Raw genomic sequence first — 20,446 nt, 5'->3', positions numbered from 1 at the left:
TAGTAATTTATGTGAATGCTTGCTGTTATGATGACTTTTCGTGTCATTTTATATTTGCGTTAATCCTTACCATATTTGTTAATTTCAGCTAACACAATACCCTTTGGGGTTATCTTTGGTGGGACGGACGTAAACGAAGATGTGAAGAATGAAGAGAAATGCCGGGTGATGGGAGCTGTGCTTGAGGAGGCCAGGTATGGGGACAGGGTTTCCGGTTCCGCACTCTTATTTCTGCACATTCTGAATGTTTCCCAGAATTGTATGACGCATTGTTAAGGGTTAATTCCCGACACATGAAATTGGTCTGAGTGTGACGGCGCTTCCTCTTCACTGTCAGACATTCCTACACTTTAGATCAATGCACTTCTTCTTTTGCTATTCCAGGACACCAATCATATATATATATATTTTTTTATTAATTATCACAAGTGCAAAAGTCATCAGACATGAGCCGCCACTGTGGCCGAAAAGGAAAAATTAAAGGGAAGGTGCCATAAAAAAAAAATAATTTTCAATAACTGAAAAAATGTAAGGTATTAATGTTTTAAAGTGAACCTGTCAGGTGCAATTTGCACCCTGAACCACGAGCAGTTCTGGGTGCATATTCCTAATCCCTGCCTAACTGTCCCTGTATACACTAGCATAGATAAAGAGATCTTTAGAAAAAGTGTTTGTAAAGATCTTTTATCGTATGCTAATGAGCGAGGTCACTAGCCCCCTAGGCTTTAATTCCTTGGCCAGTCGCCCCTCATTAGCATGTTAGTACATCCCTGTGGGCATGCAATCATGCTAATGAATACGCAGCGTAACACTCACCTCCCCGTCGCCATCGCTGCCCGACGCTGGATTTCGGCTCAGTGTGCATGACCCCAGAGTTTAGGTCATGCGCACTATGAAGCTGGGTATACGTGTCCTAGCTTCAAACTGAAGTAGTGCACATGACCCAATCTCCGGGGTCATGTGCACTGAGTCGGAATCCAGCAATGGCAGCGGAGAGGGGAGATCATCCTGTGATGCTGCACATTCATTAGTATGATAGCATACCCACAGGGGTGTACTAACATGCTAATGAGGGGCGACTAACACCCAGAGGACTAGTTCCCTTGCTCATTAGCATACGATATAAGATCTTTAGAAATACATTTTCTAAAGATCCCTTTATCTTTGCTAGTGTATACAGGGACAGATAGGCAGAGTTTAGCAATATACACCCAGAACTGCTTGTGATCCGGGTGCATATTGCATCTGACAGGTTCTCTTTAATGTGTTGTTTAAATATTTTCATTTGTTTTTAATTGAGCAAAATATAAACCATAATTTTAAAAGTTTGATATTTTCCACTCTTAAACATAGGGAGAGCAGCTGCTGAGAGTGTACAACTTGTCAGGAATACAACTGCAGTAAAAGAGGGTGAACTCTACTCTAATATGTCTGATATCATTCCCTCCCCCTCCCCTTCTGGGTGTTTCCAAAAGTTTAAGTGAGGATGAAGTTTAGGATCACAGTGCGGAGCCATTTTGTTGGTGACTGCAAAGTGATCCTGAACTGTGGAAAGCATCACCAAGGATGGCTGGCATGGTGCTCCACTGTATACTGTGCCCCATAATACTGTGCTGCCATATACTGTGCCCCATAATATAGTGACCCATAGTGCTGCATGCAGTACACATCTCTGCTATATCAGTGTGTACTAATAAAGCAGAGCTGTGTCAGTGTGTTCAGAGCACAGCAGCGTGATTTCTCTGCTTTTCTTTGAACACAGTGGCGAGTGGTAATCTGCAGCCTGGCATTGTACTATAGATATTAGGCTGCGATCACCACTCCCTGCAACCGATACTCACTCCAACTCCACTTTGTGTCTCAGCAGCTACTCCTGTAACTGCACTGAGTACAGTGAAAGGAGGAGCTGCCGGTGATTGCAACTTATGTCAGCTGCGATCACCGCCCCACAGCATGTACTCGCCTCATTCCCTGACCTCCGCTCCCTGCACCTCTTCCTGTGAGCTTGATATCTTTGCAGCTGCCGGTGATCGCAGCTAATGTCAGATGCTTCACAGCAAGTACTCACCTAATTCCCGGACCTCTGCTCCCGGAAGCTACTCCTGTCAGCCCAGTGTCTCATCAACTCCTCCTGTCACTGCTTGATTTGTGCTGAGCACAGAGCGGTGACAGGGGGAAAGTGGAGCGCACAGCATACGCTGTGGCTTCACAAAGATGGCGGCAGTCTCCTCCAAAGCTGTGATCTGGACAGGCCAGGGAACGTGTCCAGGTCACAGCAGGGAGAAAGCACAGCGCAGGGGATACGGTCAGAACCCGACTATTATCTCTTATGCACAGAGAGCTGCCGTATTTGCGGTGTGTAACTGTCGTTACACACCGCAAATCCAAGATGGCAGCCCCCAGTGTTTGAGTAAAAAACAAAATGAATCTAATTTTGTATAATAAATAATTGATTCCATAATCAATAACTATTAATACAAAAACTACAATTGCGGCACCTTCTGTATAATAAATAAATAAATATATATATATATATATATATATATATATATATATTATATTGTAGCCTTTGCAGTCTGTCATTGCGTCTGTAACCCATCATACCAACTCTTAAAGGGGTAGTACGGGTTTGAGACAAAAGTCTACAGACTGCTATGATACAGCGTGTGGTTTGAACAGTTATGATTCCCCGATATCCTCAGTGAGAGTGAGTGGTCCAGTGACTCCGTGTATTTCATTGCCATACTTGTGGTCACATGCCAACTAGACTCCTCTGTCTTCTCTCATCTTGCTTCCATTGTGGCAAGCCGGATGAGTCTAGTCGGCACGCAACCACAGGTATACAAATTACATACATGCACTCACATGACCACCCACTCACATCCATCATTTTACCTGCTGCAGAACTAGCAGTGCTATTAATGCTGAGCTCTGTATAACCCTGCCCACATCACTGATTGGTAGCTTTCTGTACATGGGCAAAAAAACTGCCAGTTAGTGGTAGGGCGAGGTTATGTAGAACTCATGAATATGCAGGACTATCTTGCAACAGGTTTTCTGGTCCTCTAATGATAATCTTCAGTGGAGAAAACAGTGATTTCATGAAAACTACATTAAGTAGCCCAGTAAGCGACACATCTCTGGAGTCAGTGTCCATTGCTATATTATGCTGCTTTGAGATGAAGTGACAAACACCCGGTGACAGACTTAACTGAGTATCTGTCAGCGAGCTCATTTGGATGATCCAGTGGGAGCATTTCTAACTCTCATCTGTCTTTCTCTGAGCTCCTCAGCTGATGTATGACCACAGTCTACATCAGAGCTGAATGTGCAGTGTAACTAACAGCTCATAAAAGCCAAACAATGCTCATTTTTAATGAAACTGAAATGCAAACATGATTACTAGCATTTAAGTAAAAAAAAACACCAAAACAAAGACTTTTGAAAGAAGAAAACATTGAGTAATAAATCTTGGCCTCCATTGTGTATGGGTCTAGATTGTAATAAAGAGGTAGTTCTGAATAGAACATGAAAGTGATCCTGGAAGCGGCAGCAGCAGATGAAGAAGGAACTGAAACTGCTGTAAGTGTGAAGGGGGCGCCCCGCTCCTTACTAAATACTGCCGAAAGTCTGAATTCTTTTAACCCTTTCACAGTGAACCGGGTTTGGACAATTTTCATACTTTGGATATCTGCATGTACAAATCCTATATAAACTCATTTCTTCATACCCTTATATATTTATGAAAATAGACACTGGACACATTTTAACTTTACATTTATGGACACCTACATGCGATTTGCACCATGTTTTGTTAAATAAATCATCATCATCGTATCAAAAAATCATTACAAACCGAAGACCAAATATCTGAACAATCCAAATACCAGAAATCAAAGGGGTCAAAAAATGTCCTCATTATTCCACAACGGAGCAAAAAAAAATGGCTCCTGCCCATCCATGGAGAAGATTTTCACTTATTCCTTTATGCGGCATTAAAGGGCAATAACTGGTATGTTTTCAACACTTTTGGCTTTCTTAACCCCTTCATTTTCCACCACCCAGTTTTCACCTTTCTGGCTAGGCCAAATTTTCCAATTCTGACCCATGTCATTTTATACAGTAATAATTCTGGAACCCTTCAACGGATCCCGGTGATTGACATTGTTTTTTTTGTGACACATTGTACTTCGTGTAAGTGGTAAGTTTTCATCGATGTTATAATTTGCGTTTATGAAAATTTTACAATTTTTGACCTTTAGAATTTTTATACCCTTTAAACCTGATAGTTATACCACACAAAAGCCTTAATAAATATATGCCACGTCTACTTTACACAAGTACCATATTTTCCGGCGTATATGATGACTTTTTAATGCCTGAAAATCTTCTCAAAAGTCGGGGGTCGCCTTATAAACTGGGTGTCATCACTTTACACACAATAAAAGATATTCTCACCTCTCCTCCGTGCCCGCGGTGCCACCAGCTGCTTCTTGCAGTTCACAGACACACAGACTCCTCCGTGATAGTGTCCGTGCACGGAGCGGTCGCTTAAGGATGTTATCATGGCTTCTTTACTACAGTTGAATGCTTTACGACGCCACAAAGCATTCAATTGCAGTAAAGCACTGACGGTAGCGGCGACCCTGTGTATTGGACGCGCTTTACTGCAGTTGAATGCTTTGGGGCGCCGTAAAGCATTCAACTGTAGTAAAGCCATGACTACATTCTGCAGCGGCCGTTCCGTTAACGCTATCCCGGAGGGGGTCTGTGTGCGGACTGCAACAAGCAGCTGGTGGCAGTGCGGGCATGGAGGACAGGTGAGAATATCTTATATTGTGTGTAAACAACTCCATGATAGGGGACAGAAGGGAACCAGCAGGAGGGCATTATTAAACAATGGGGACATTAGAGCAGGAGGGCAGTATTAAACAATAGGCTCATTACTGCGTGGGACATTACAGCAGGGCACATTACTATATAATGGGGACATTACAGCAGAAGGGCATTATTAAACAATGGGCTCATTACTGCATGGGACATTACAGCAGGGCACATTACTATACAATGGGAACATTACAGCAGGAGGGCATTATTAAACAATGAGGTTCATTACTGCAGGGGACATTACAGCAGGGGATTTCACTAAACAATGGGGACATTACTCAGGTCGGCTTACACTCAAGTATATACAATATATCCCAAACGCTATATTTTAACTGGAAAAGTTGGTTGTCTTATACGCCCAGTCGTCCTATACACCGGAAATTACAGTACCATTTTGAAAACTTTTTTTATGCTGTAAGACTTAATGGGTTAAAATCTTATAAGCAATTTTTCATTTTTCCAACCATGTACAAAACTAATTTTTTTTTTTTAGGGATCACATCACATTTTTAAGTGACACTGAGTGTACTATGTGACAAAAAATATCAAAGGGTGACACCATTTTATAAATTGCACCCTTCAAATTGCTCAAAACCACATTCAAGAAGTTTAATCCTTTTCCTTTTCCTTTTTAGATGCTTCACAGGTACTAAAGCAATGTAAATGGAAAAAAATGAAAAATGTTCCTTTTCCCACAAATATTGCTTTAGACCCCAATACTATTTGTCCTGAGTACACCGATACACAAAATGTGGTGGAAAACTACTGTTTGGGAGCACGGCAGATCTCGGGAGGGAAGGCGCACAATTTGAATTTTTGATCGCAAAATTGGTGAGAATAGATAGTGTACACCATAGCGGGTTTGCAGAGCCCTTGATGTGTCTAAATGGTGGAAAAACCCCACAGGGCACCCCATTTTGGAAACTACACCATTTAAGAAATGTATTTAGATGTGTTGTGAGCACATTGAACCCCCAGGTATGTCACAGAATTTTATAACGTTTCGCTGTGAAAATGAGAAAATAATTATATTTTTTTTTTAACAACAAAATGTTACTTTAATCCTATTTTTTTTTTTTTCATTTCCACAAAAGTAACATTAGAAAATGGACCATACCATTTGTTGTGGAATTTCTCTTGAGTACACAGATACCCTATGTGTAATGAAAAATTATTGTTTGGGCGCACGGCAGGGCTCAGAAGGGAAGAAGCGCTATTTAAATCTTGGAGTGGCATTTTGACTTGAATAGATTGTCGACGCCAAGGTCACTATGAAGAGCCCCTGACATGCCAAAGCAGCCAAAACGTCCCATAAATGAGCCCATTCTGGATACTACACCTCTCAAGGAATTCATCTTGGATTGTAGTCAGCTATTTTAACACTCGGGTGATTCCCAACAGAATGTTCCATTGGCCCAAAAGTTTTTAATTTTTAAAAAGGGTAATAGGAGAAAATGCACTATACAATTTGTTGTGCAATTTCTCCTGAGTACGCCAGTACCCCATATAAAACTACTTTTGTTGCAAAATTAAGGGAAAGAACTCATCATTAGAGTTAAGATTTAATTAGAATGGTTTGGAGGTGCCATGTAACATTGGCAGGGCCCCTGACATGCTAGAAAAGCAACCCCCCCATATGTCACCACCGTTTACAAAGTACCCCCCTCAATAAATTAATCTAGGGGTGCAACAAGCATATTGACACCACAGGTGTGAATACATTTTTGTCATTTTTTTTCTCAGCAGTATTTCAGAATAAAAAATATCTGACTGTATTAGCGCATCCTGGATGTGGTTTTGAGTGACTGGTGGGGGTTTCAGAAACCAGACCACATGATCTGTCTACCATTAAGAGATCCACAATATAGTTTCATAGTTTCATAGTTTTTAAGGTTGAAGGGAGACTCTAAGTCTATCTAGTTCAACCTGTAGCCTAACATGTTGATCCAGAGGAAGGCAAAAAAACCCCAATGTGTCAAATAAGCTCCAATGGGGAAAAAAATTCCTTCCTGACTCCACATACGGCAATCAGACTAGTTCCCTGGATCAACACCCTGTCATAAAATCTAATATACATAACTGGTAATATTATATTTTTGAATGAATCCCTCATTACAACATCATACGGCAGAGAGTTCCATAGTCTCACTGCTCGTACAGTAAAGAATCCTCATCTGTGATTATGATTAAACCTTCTTTCCTCAAGACTTAGCGGATGCCCCCTGTTCCAGTCGCAGGCCTAGGTGTAAAGAGATCTTTGAAAAGGTCTCTGTACTGTCCCCTCATATATTTATACATTGTGATTAGATCCCCCTAAGCCTTTGTTTTTCCTAACTAACTAACCCCAAGTTTAATAACCTGTCTTGGTATTGCAGCCCCCCCCATTCCTCTAATAATCTAGGTCGCTCTTCTATCTACCTGTAAGATTATGCTATTTATAACCTTCTATACTTTTGCTAACAAGAAATGCATCCATTCCTCTCTTAAATTCATTCAGTGAGTTGGCCATCACCACTTCCTCAGGAAGAGAGTTCCAGAGCCTCACTGCTCTTACCGTATATGTAAAAATCATGACTGCCACCAATCAGTCTATAATCTTGAATGAGTTATTTTGTCCGAAGCCGGGATCAAAAGATCCCCTTTTTTTTTTTCATTTATTTATTTAAAAAAAAAAAAAACACAAACCCCCAACAAGTTGGCCACTGCAGATGTAACTGTGGTCTCATTTATGAGTATTGCCTCCCAGTAAGATCATTCTGGTTGCCTATAGCCACTGCAGAAGTAACTTGGGTCTCATTTATGAAAATTGCCTCCCAGTAAGATCATTCTGGTTGCCTATAGCCACTGCAGAAGTAACTTGGGTCTCATTTATGAAAATTGCCTCCCAGTAAGATCATTCTGGTTGCCTATAGCCACTGCAGAAGTAACTTGGGTCTCATTTATGAAAATTGCCTCCCAGTAAGATCATTCTGGTTGCCTATAGCCACTGCAGAAGTAACTTGGGTCTCATTTATGAAAATTGCCTCCCAGTAAGATTGTTCTGGTTGCCTATAGCCACTGCAGAAGTAACTTGGGTCTCATTTATGAAAATTGCCTCCCAGTAAGATTGTTCTGGTTGCCTATAGCCACTGCAGAAGTAACTTGGGTCTCATTTATGAGAATTGCCTCCCTGTAAGATCATTCTGGCTGCCTATAACACCCAGTGTGCAGCTTTCAGCATTAAAAACTGCTGAGGTAAAGTGAAAGCGGAGCTCTGATTGTTTTCTATGAACAGCTAGACCCTTATCAAGCATAACCAATAATCTTTTCACTATATAATGCTGAACGCATGCTTCTTTCCGAAGTCGAGCCGATGTGTACGCAGTGTTATGTTTACGTGAACATAGCACTGTACAAGTATCCACCATCACATGCGCCCACCCACACAAGACGCATCATAGTAAGAGAGGGGAGGGGCGAGGAATTGCCCCCCCCACGCCAGACACGTCGTGGTAAGAGAGGTGAGAAACAAAGATGCATCTCGCTGTAGCAACCGTCCGACGTCATCTCAGTCTACCCATATCAGGCTCGTCATGAGGAAGGAGGCAAGGAACAGGACGCATCGCCGTGCCAACCACAGAAGGGACGGGTGGAGGCGCATATACTTCCAAGGGACAAATACAGGGATAATAAGCAAGGCAGTACTGCCCACAATGAGTGCTAAATATATAAGGCAATATAGCAATCAGCATTAAGTATATGTGTATGTGAGTGTAGATCTATCTATCTATCTATCTATCTATCTATTTATTTATATATATATATATGATTATATATATAAAAAATAAATAATCAAGAGTATACTGCAAGATAATCCACATGAAAATAAAACACTGTGTACATATTCTTTATTCGCTATATAATGCTGAGCGCGTCCTTCTGCCCAAACCTGGGATTGAACTGTTTGACCGGTGTCTGTGTACTGCTGTGTTCACGTTATAATTGAATTGTTCATTGTGCATACCACAAACTCTGGCGCCATTTTATTGAAGACACGGTTTCTGTGAATATCACCAGTTGGTTTCAGATGATATTCAGATGGTTCTGGACATTGTGGTATGCACACGCGCTCACTCCGGTGCCATTTTAGTGAAGGACTCGACTACAATATGAACATGCTGCGTAATTGCCAGCCATAAGGATAACCGCAACGGCCGCGGTGCTAAAGTTAAATGGGAGGAAAGCAGCCAGGAGAGGAATAGGTAAAGAAAACCCGACCCACAAAGTCCTGCCCCGATGCTAAATGATCGCCACACAGGCGTAGAATGGATTCATTAGCTACCTACAAGATATATACCGTGTTTTTCCAAAAATAAGACCTCCCCCAAAAATAAGCCCTAGCAGGGATTTTCAGCATTTTCGGAGAAAGGCTTAAATATAAGCCCTCCCCCGAAAATAAGCCCTAGTCCCGGATCAATAATGAAGTGTACATGCAGCTAAAAAAGATACAGATACTGCAGGACACTTCATTATTGACAGCGGCACCCGGCAATTACACTCACCCGACACTGAGCGGCAGGACCTGCAGTGATCACACACCCGCACACATCAGCTCTCACACACACACACACACACACACACACACACACCGGATCTCACACACAAACATCGGATCGCACACACAAACATCGGATCGCACACACAGTCGGATCGCACACACAGTCGGATCGCACACACAGTCGGATCGCACACACAGTCGGATCGCACACACAGTCGGATCGCACACACAGTCAGATCGCACACATAATCAGATCGCACACACAAACATCGGCTCACACGCAAACAACAAATCACACACACACACACACACACACACACATCGGATCGCACACACATCGGATCGCATACACCTCACTCACCTCATCCAGTGACACCGATCTCTTCTCGCCGGGAGAATCCTGAGAGGCAGTGCGGTGCAGCGCGACGAACAGGACCTGCGGCCGGACACGTGACTTGCTCTCATTCTCTGCTGCCGTAAGTGCTTGATGTGATGTGATGTGTGTGTGTGTCTGCAATCGGCTGTGTGTGTGTGTCTGCGATCGGCTGTGTTTTTCTGCGATCGGCTGTGTGTGCCTGCGATCGGATGTGTCTATCTGTGATGGCTGTGCGCGCCTGCGATCTGCTGTGTGTATCTGTGATCGGCTGTGTGTGTCTGCGATCGGATGTGTGTATCTGTGATGGCTGTGTGTGATCTGCTGTGTATATCTGCGATCTGCTGTGTGTGTATCTGTGATCGGATGTGTGTATCTGTGATCGGCTGTGTGTGCCTGTGATCTGCTGTGTGTGATCTGCTGTGTGTATCTGTGATCGGCTGTGTGTATCTGTGATGGCTGTGCATGCCTGAGATCTGCTGTGTGTGATCTGCTGTGTATATCTGCGATCTGCTGTGTGTGCATCTGTGATCGGCTCTGTGTGCCTGCGATCTGCTGTGTGTATATCTGCGATCGGCTGTGTGTATCTGTGATCGGCTGTGTGTATCTGTGATCGGCTGTGTGTATCTGTGATCGGCTGTGTGTGCCTGCGATCTGCTGTGTGTGATCTGCTGTGTATATCTGTGATCTGCTGTGTGTGTCTGGGATCTTCTGTGTGTGTCAGCTAGCAGCAGGGTAGGACGGCGTGCAGCACCGACCGGAGATCACAGGAGGACCTGGGAACCACGCAGACGTCCTGGTCTGGTGAGTATGAGTCTCCTGGGAAGTGGGGGGGGTCTGCTTTTTTGGGGGGTAAACTTACCCCCAACCGTGTTTCTCCAAGAATAAGACCTCCTCCAAAAATAAGCCCTAGCGCTTTTTTGGGGGGCAAAAAAAATATAAGAGAGTGTCTTATTTTTGGAAAAACACGGTAGCACACAAAGATAACAAAACCACTCCTCCCATAAGTAACAAACAAAAACTAATGAAGTGGAGTACTCCAGTACACTATGCACCTACAAAACATTACAAAGAGAGAAACCATAAACCACCAATTAGATATTTTCATTATAATTGTATTAACATACATTAAAACATACTCAATTCATCACCATAGTAAATCTCAAGTGAGATGGGCAATAATATTGATATATACACCAGCCAAAAAGATACATTCTAGAATTGCAAAGTAAAGTGCAAATAACTATGGATATAAATGCTAAGAAATGGCATCAGCAATGATATTAAAGGAAATATGTCAGCCAGGTTTTGCTATCTTATCTGAAAGCCACATGGTTTTGGAGCTGAGAGCCTGATTCCAGTGATGGCTCTTAATAAGCTGTTTGCTACTGTTTCAATACCTTGTGTCTTTTGAGCAAGAGATACAGGACTAGCTGCCTTTTTGCCTCCTAGTTATCTGCCCTGTGTAAAGACACCCCCCCATCACTGATTAGCAGCTTTCTTTATACACAATATATTGACATAAAGCTGCTAATTAGTGGTGTGAATGGGTTGTAGATAGGGCTCAGCATTCTGAGCACTGCTACAACTACAGCAGAGAAAACACTGCCTTTATCAAAATGACATCTGATCAGGAAGTGATATATCGCTGGAATCGGGGTCTAAACCTCTACATCATGCTGCTCTCATACTATATTGCAATAACCTAATGACAGATTCCTTTTCATATAACGTACAGTGCTTACTCAAAAGATAAATATTACAATCCCTTCCACAAAGCCCCAACACACATATTGATTTCTCAAGGTGTGAAAAAAAACGTTTGAAATGCGCGTCTGGGCTGGGTGGAGGGTCTGGCATTGTTCATCTTTTGAGTGAGCACTGCACTTTAACATTGTTATAGATACAATTCCTTCACTTTTATATCCACAACTCATTGCGATTTTTGCATTTATATTTATCTGTATAACACAGTTGGTGCATGTATCAATATTATTGCCCACCTCATTTGAGATTTAATTTGGTGATTAAATGCAGCTATTTAGTTTCCTACCCTCACTTGTTCCCTCTTGAAATTCAATTATTTTATGTTATAAAATATAATATATATATATATATATATATAATTAATTTTTTTTTAATACCTATTTGGTGGTTTATGGTTACTTTCTTTAGCTTTTTGTTGGCACTACAGCATTTAAAAAAAAATAACCTCACATTACATTTTAGTGACTCCAACGATTTGTTATTCTAAAGCAGTGATCCCCAGCCTTTAGCTCGGGAGCCACATTCATCTCTGAGAGACGGTAGAGAGTCACATCCCCCAAATAGTGACATTCAGCTCCCGCCTCCCCACTGTAGTTACCCCCAGAGCCCCCCCATATCAGTAAGCCAGCCAATGCCTCCCCACAGAAATCACACGGAGGCAGCGTACTTGCATATAGCCGCACCTTACCCTCATTAGGTATTTTTGCACCAAGCATTCCCACCACACTATCTGATCCAGCTTCAAGCAGCTCCTCTATCTTTTCAGAATCCTCCTATGTCCAGATTAGCATTTACTTAGTTTCTCTCTGCAACCCCAAGAATATTTACACTGCTCAGTAGTGAATCTTTTTGTTCATGCCTTTCCTATAGACTTTTTTCATCTTACCACTGTACAATATCTTTTTTTCTTTTTTTTTCAGGTTTGCAGTTGCATTTACATACAAGATGAAGGAAGCGGCAGCAAAACACTGGGTAAGACACAAATTGTTATTTTTCTTTTTTTAATCATCTTTTTTACATGTCATATACTTTTTTTTTCTTTTTTTCCTAGTTTGTTGCTTAGTGTATTGTCAAGCAAAGCACAGTGAATAATCCTATAATTCTTAAATGGCTTTACCATAACTAACCATTAAAGCAACACTCCAGCGTTTGATTTTCAGCACTGAAGTGGTGCTACTAACATGAGGTTCCTGACTGTAGTCTTATTCTCACCCGCCAGCTTCTTTTACCTTTTTATTGGCTTCTCTCTGGTCCCACAGCGCCATCTTGTCACCGCTACTTCTGACTGGATGGAAGTCAGAGGTAATGGTCACAAGCGCTCAATGCAAGTCTATGAGAGCCAGAATGAGAGGAGCGGGTCAGGGAACTTATATTAATAGCACCACTCCACTCTAAGGTGGCATATTGCTGAAAAATTGTTGTAAGAATGGACGAGGGAACCCATGATCTGAAAAAAAGAAACTACGGCTTGGGGTCCAAAGGAAATCTTTACTATTTTTTTTAATTGTATGACCTTTAAAGGAATTGTTCACAACCTGTTCTTTCTTGTGGAATGTGTCAATCACTGCCTTCTGGACATTTGTCAAGTCAGCATTCTTCCCCATGATTGTGTAGCCTACTGAACCAGACAAAGGGACCATTTTAAACTTAGGAAGCCTTTGCAGGTGTTTTGTGGTAATTATTCTAATTTTCTGAGATAATGACTTTTGGGTTTTCATTGGCTGTAAGCCATAATCATCAACTGAAATAAACACTTGAAATAGATCACTCTGTAATGCCTCTATATAATATATGTGTTGCCCTTTTTGTATTGAATTACTGAAATAAATTAACTTTTTGATGATATTCTAATTTATTGAGATGCACTTGTGAGATTGGAGTGGCTGCTGGTTAGCTTCGTAATGAAAGTTAAAGTCCCATAGAGGGACCGAGTAAAAAAAATTGAATTACATTGTAAAAATATTTAAAAAAAAAATAAAATCACAAAATAAAGAAAAAAAATATTACACGAATAATTATGTATATTTGGTAAAAGCAAAAATAATTAAAAGTAAACATGTTTGGTATTGTCTGGAACAACCCAACCTGTTAAACTGTCACACTATGTAACCCCCTTCAGTGAACACCGTAAAAAAAAATAATAAAAAAAAGACCTAAAACTAAGCCTTTTCATAAAAACCCCAAACAAAGAGCGTAATAAAATGTGACAAAAGAGATCAGTGTATATAAAAATAGTATTGCTGGAAACGTCCTCTTATCCTGCAAAAAAAAAAAAACAGGTTACCAAACCGCTCCTTTAGCAGAAAAATAAAAGTTTTATAGTTCTCAGAATATAGTGATGCAAAAACAAGTTTTTTTTCTTCTATAAAAATAGTTTTGATTGCGCAAAACATAGAAAAACTATATAAAGATGGTATCGTAATTGTACTGACACAAATAGTAACACTGTCTTATCACTTTTACCAAATGGTAAACAGCAAATAACATCCTGAATTGCTGTTTTTTGTTAATTATGCCTACTAAAATTCGGCATAGAAACTACTAAAATTTGGCATGGAAATCAATCAAAAAATGATATGTGCTTGAAAATGGTACCAATAAAAACATCAACTCGTCCTGCAAAAAAACAAGCCCTCACAAGACTTTCTGCAAAAAATATAGAAAATTTATAGCTCTCAAAGAATGGCAATGCAAAAACTTTTTGAGGAAAAAATACTTTTCTTATTGTGTGATAGCAGCCAAGCATAAACTATATAAAACTGGTAATGCTGTAAACACAGCGACCTGAAGAAAATAAGCTGTCTAATCACTTATACCTCACAGAGAATGGACTAGTTCTTGATTTTGTTCAGTCTTCCTCCCAAACATCGCATTAGTGCTCGGCTCTCATTTACCGTGTGCTCTACTCTGAGCGACTGGTGTTTCCATGTAAATGTCCGATATATGTGATTTAGACAGAACCCCCATCAGAAGCTTCACTATAAGGAGGCAAAGGGAATCATTGTGGACTCTGTCTGACCTGTGATCCAGCCGTGTCCCCCTTTTTGAGGTGCGCACAAAAGCGTGGTCAGCCTCAGGTCTATGCACCTCTGAAAAGCTGGACACCTCTAAACTTAGACCAAATGGAGTCTAGAGTAATACGGCCTGCCTCATTAGGGGAATGGATCCATCGGGGCTTCATTTGAATCATGTATTTCAGATATTTAGATGGAAAGCTCTCAGCATAGAGCACTGGACACATGTGAACTGATCCAAAATGCCACCAAAAAAGCTTCAACTCAACCCACAATAAGACAGGTTTTCACTCGAGTCCATCACCAGTTAACAGAAATATAGGGGGCTTCCACGTTACTGGTAGCACAAAGGTTCTAGAAACGCGACATGGCTCCCACCAAAAGAAATCTAGCAGTCTGGGCTTCCATATGCCACACCCTCCCTTTTGAGCCCCACAAGGTGTCTATACCACATGTTTGACATTACAGTAGTGAGGAAGCCCACTTGTTTTATGGATTCGTGGCTCCAGAAGCATGAGATGTGTACAATGAATTGGGTGCTTCAAAGTATTGGGCACTATAATGGCATATTTGCAATTTTCACTTTGCATCTTCCACTGTGTGTTTGTTTCTGGAAAACACCCAAAGGGTAAAAATAGTAGATGAATTCTCAGACGGTTGTAAATTGTAATATTGGGGTCACTTGAGGGGTGCTTTCACTGTTTAGACACATCAGGGGCTGCACAAATGGAGTCTGCAAACTATTCTAGAAAAATCTGGACCACAAAAGTCAAATAGCGCTCCTTCCCTCTTGACCTCTGCCGTGTGGCCAAACACTACTGTGCAGTTTTATATGGGGTATTGCTACGTTAAGCAGGGATTGTGTATCAAATTATGGGGCCTTTTTTTTAGCCATTTTCCCTGATGAAAATTTAAAATCTGGGGCTAAAAGAGTATTTTAGTCAAAATACTATTATTAGCTCCTCACCACAGAATAATATACCATTTTTGACACAGCTGTGGTGTCAATAGCCTCATTAGATTTATTCACTGAGGGGTGTAGTTTGTAAAATGGGGTCACTTAGAGGGTTCTGGTAGGGGTTCTGCCAATGTGACATGATCAGTCGAGCAAAATCTGCAATCACTATACGCCTAGACAAATTTCTCAAGGTGTACTTTCCAAATGGGAGCACATGTGGAGGATTTCTGCTGTGTTGGCACCATAGCGGCTATTGAAAAATGACATGGTACCTGGATTAGTCTATTCCTGCAAATCTCTGCTCAAATGGCACTCCTTCCCTTCCGAGCCCTGCCATGCACCCAAACTGTAGCATTTGGCTACATATTCGTGTACTCAGAAGAAAATGGACTGTACAATTTGTTGTGCAATTTTTCCTATAAAGGCCGCTTTACACGCTATGATTTATCTTGCGATCGCATATGTGACGGGACACGCCCAGATCGTATTTACGATTTGCCGGTATCGCTTATTGGTCGTTTATTTGCTGTCACACGTAACTATTTCAAAATCGACGCATCAGCGATCAACGATATATTGTTGGACCCAGGCGGTCGTTTGAATGTTGTTCGACGTTGGCAGGGTGTCAAACGGAGCAATATGTCGGCTGCTTCCCCAAAGCGAACAATTTTTTTAAAATGAACGACGTTTCAACGATCCACGATTTTCATTCTATTTGCGATCGTTCAGAGTCGCTCGTAGGTGTTACACGCAACGACGTCGCGAGTGATGCCGGATGTGCGTCACGGAATCAGTGACCCCGACGACATATCTCCCGATAAATCGACGCGTGTAACAGGGCCTTTACTCTTCTGAAAATGAACAATTTGGGGCTAAAGCAACATTTTTGTGGGAAAAATGTAATATTTTTTTTTTACTTTCACGGTTCTATAAAGTTCTGTGAAGCACCTGTGGGATCAAGGTGCTCTCCACACCACTACATAAATTCCTTGAGGGGTGTAGTGTCACAAATGCGGTTATTTATTGGGGGTTTTCCCACTCTTTAGGCATATCAGGGGCTCTATAACTGTGACATGGCGCCCACTAACGATTCCAGCCAATTTTTGCATTCCAAAAGTCAAATAGCGCTCCTTCCCTTCTGAGCCCTGCCGTGCTCCCAAACAGTAGTTTCCCCCCACAGATGGAGTATCCTTGTACTCTGGTGAAATTGCAGAACAAATTGTATTGGCAATTTTCTCCTGATACCCTTATGAAAATGCAAAATTTGGCATTAAAACAACATTTTTGAGTGAAAAAAGTAATTTTATTTTTTTTTCCTTCCACATTGCTTTAATTTCTGCAAAGCACCTGAAGGGTTAATAAACTTCGTGAGTGTGGTTTGAGCACCTTGAGGGGTGCAGTTTTTAGAAGTGTGTAACTTTGGGGTATTTTCTGTCACTTAGTTCTCTCAAAGTCACTTCAAATGTGATGTAGCCCATAAAAAAAATTTGGTTTTCTAAATTTTCTTTGGAAAATTAGAAATTGTTGATAAATTTTTAAACCTTCTACCCCCCCAAAAAAAAAATAAAATCGAAAATGATGGTGATGGAAAGTAGATATGTGGTAAATGTTATTTAGTTATCTATTATGTGTGAAATAATTCAGTTTAAGGATATAATCCATAAATTTTAAAATAGCGATATTTTCTAAATTTTTGCCAATTTTTTTAATTTATTTATTTTTTTACCAGTAAACGCTAAAAATATCGCTCTACGTTTACCATTATCATAAACTACAATATGTCACAAAAAAAACAGTCTTGGAATCACTGGGATTAGTGTGGGCGAACCCCCCGATGTTCGTGTTCGGGAGACTTGCCCGAACGTTTTGTAAAGTTCTAGTTCTGAGATAACGCGAACGCGTCCGAACACCGAACCTGAACTTTACAGTTATGGAATGGGACGGGGGGCTGTAAAATAAAGAATAGAGTTAATAATAAACATTGTCTTTATACTTACATGTCCCGCGACGCGTCCTGCAGACTCTGTCCCCCATCGCTTCTGCTTCTGATCATCGCTGTGCCATCTCGGTAACCAGCACTGATGATAGGACATTCCGTGACGTCATGCCCATGTGACCAGTCACGTGTGAATGTTGTATTGCCTCGTTGGTTACAGACCGGTCACATGGCTATGAAGTCATGCTAGGTCCTGTCAGTGCATCTCGCTGGTACGCGTTGCTCGCCCAAACATCTCCGTACTCGGTATACTCAGCGAGTTCCGTGTATCGGCGAGATTCTCGGGCACATGCTTGGATCACCCTCCCTGCATATTGGCGTTCTTTACAGAGTCAGCCCACATGCAGGGATTGGCTGCCACAGCCGGTGATGAATAGCGGCGCCGGGAATCAGGTGATCGGAGATCACTGTTGCTATAGTAACCCGCTCGTTAGGTGACTATGGCCACGGTGGCAGCGTTGACGTCACCGCTTAGCAACCCGTAGCCTCTGCTCACTCATTGAGTGATTAGACTACACGGGGAGCAGAAGAGTTCTTCCTTCCCCCGTGCATTCTGATTATAGCTGAGCTAGATCGGTTGAAGAAGACAGATGACCAGGATCATGGAAGGGAGTAGTAAAGATGGAGTCCCAAAGTGTATCTGTGTATTTATTTATAATGAAGTATTTTTTCTCTGTGTTGTGTTGTTTTTAACCCTTTATTGGAGATTCTTAATGGCCAGGTCAAACTTGGCCTGACATTAAGAATCTCGGGCTTAATACTAGCTGGTAAAACAAAGCTGGTATTAACCCCTTATTACCCAACGTGCCACCCTGCACCTTGGCCGCTGGAAGAGTTGGATACAACGCCAGAAGATGGCACTTCTTTGTAAGCGCCATTTTCTGGGGCGGCTGCGGACTGCAATTCCCAGCAGGGGGGCCTAGAAAGCTTGGGCCAACCTGCGCTGCGGATTCCAATCCCCAGCTGTCTAGTTGTACCTGGCTAGACACACAAATTGGGTGAAGCCCATGTCGTTTTTTTTTTATTATTATTATTTCATGAAATAATTAAAAAAAAAAAAAAGGGCTTCCCTATATTTTTGGTTCCCAGCCGAGTACAAATAGGTAGCCGGGGGTTGGGGGCAGCCCGTACCTGCCTGCTGTGCCTGGCTAGCATGCAAAAATATGGCGAAGCCCACGTCGTTTTTTTTTTTTAGTTTTTTGGCAAAAAACTTTTTTTTAAAAAATGGCTTCACTGGAAAGAGTCAAAAATACCACGGAGCGCTACGTCATTTTCTTAAATGTATTTATTTTTATACAAATATATACTGTGTATATATATATATATATATATATATATATATATATATATATATATATATATATATTTATATATATATATATATATATATATAATTACACTGTGTATATATGTATATACAGTGTGTAATGTGTGTGTGTGTGTGCATATATATATATATATATATATATATAATCGCGTGTGTATGTATATATATATATATATATATATATATATATATATATATATATATATATATAAAATGTACAGTATATACTGCTCAAGAAAATAAAGAGAACACTAAAATACAACATCCTAGTTCTAAACATTCCCTTAATTTTTGCGAGAACTGTGTATAATATATACTATATACTGCTCAAAAAAATAAAGAAAGCACTGCAAAATATGATCTGCCTCCAGGTAAGTGGGTGTGACCAGCTAAACAAGACTACATGGCTGTCCCCTCCTGAAACAGGCAATCACAGATGCCCATTCTCTGTGTCGGGTCTGTGATTGCCTGACCTCACACTACTGTAAAAATAAATCATTTAAAAAATGAAGTAGCGCTACGCAGTATTTTTGATTCTCAGCGCAGAGAAAGCGGACAGCTAGGGGCTGCCACCCCCGGTGCCTGATTTACCTAGGTTGGCGATCAAAATACAGGGAAACCCATTCATTTTTTTTTTTTTTTTATTTAAAAAAATAATTTAAAAAAATGCATGGGCTCTCGCCGTATTTTTTTGATCGCCAGTTAGGTAAAGCCAGGGAGCTGAGGGCTGAGATTCTCGGCAGCCCACAGCCACCCCTGGAAATGGTGCATTGTTTATTAGCACCATATCCAGGCACGTTACCTGACTCCTCCAGCGTCCCTGGTGGCGGGTAGTATGCTGGGTAATAAAGGAGTTAATTCCAGCTTTGTATTCTCAAATGGTACTAAGCCCAAAATTCATTGGGTCCTGCCAAATTAGACATAGCCACCAGGAATTTCTAGGAAACAGTAAAAAAAACAAAACACATAGAAAAACTTTTTTATTAGAAATAAAACAGAAAAAACATTCAGAGATTCCATCTTTATTATTAAAAGATCCTAAAGGGGGCTTTACACGGTAGCGATATCGCTAGCAATTTGTAGCGATAGCGAGCGTGTAAGTCCCCGCCCCCGTCGCGCATGCGATTGTTTGTGATCGCTTCCGTAGCAAACATTATCGCTACGGCAGCGTCACACATACTTACCTGGTCGGCGTCGTCGCTGTGACTGCCGAACAACCCCTCCTTCAAGGGGGAGGGACGTTCGGCATCACAGCGATGTCACCGCAACGTCACTAAGCGGCTGGCCAATCAAAGCGGAGGGGCAAAGATGAGCAGGACGTAACATCCCGCCCACCTCCTTCCTTCCGCATTGTGGCCGGCGGCAGGTATGGAGACGTTCCTCGCTCCTGCGGTGTCACACTCTTCTTCTCACTATGTATAGACTGTGTCTGTACACAGTGATGAAGCAAAGAGACCCATGTCAGCTCTGCTACATCACTCTGCACAGAGCGATGAAGCAGAGGCTGACAGTGAAGGGATGATTGCATTTACGTCTCATATTGCATCACCCCACTCTCAGGACAGGAGCGACTCAGCTGCATGGAAA

The 20,446-nt window shown here is 41.5% G+C and overlaps 1 protein-coding gene across 2 annotated transcripts in view; it reads left to right on the top strand.

Moving 5' to 3' along the window:
* The window catches only part of GLT1D1 (glycosyltransferase 1 domain containing 1), a 223,612-nt gene that overhangs the window by 86,336 nt on the left and 116,830 nt on the right, over positions 1-20,446 (top strand). For both annotated transcript variants that reach the window (XM_075322373.1, XM_075322381.1), the window contains exons 3-4: positions 89-194; positions 12,485-12,536. In XM_075322373.1, the coding sequence (XP_075178488.1) occupies positions 89-194; positions 12,485-12,536 (158 nt within the window). The remainder of the gene's footprint in view (positions 1-88; positions 195-12,484; positions 12,537-20,446) is intronic.

Source organism: Anomaloglossus baeobatrachus, chromosome 1 (genome assembly GCF_048569485.1).
Source record: "Anomaloglossus baeobatrachus isolate aAnoBae1 chromosome 1, aAnoBae1.hap1, whole genome shotgun sequence".
NCBI lineage: Eukaryota > Metazoa > Chordata > Amphibia > Anura > Aromobatidae > Anomaloglossus > Anomaloglossus baeobatrachus.
Note: the sequence above shows the minus strand (reverse complement) of the source record. Positions and strands in the feature narration are given on the sequence as shown.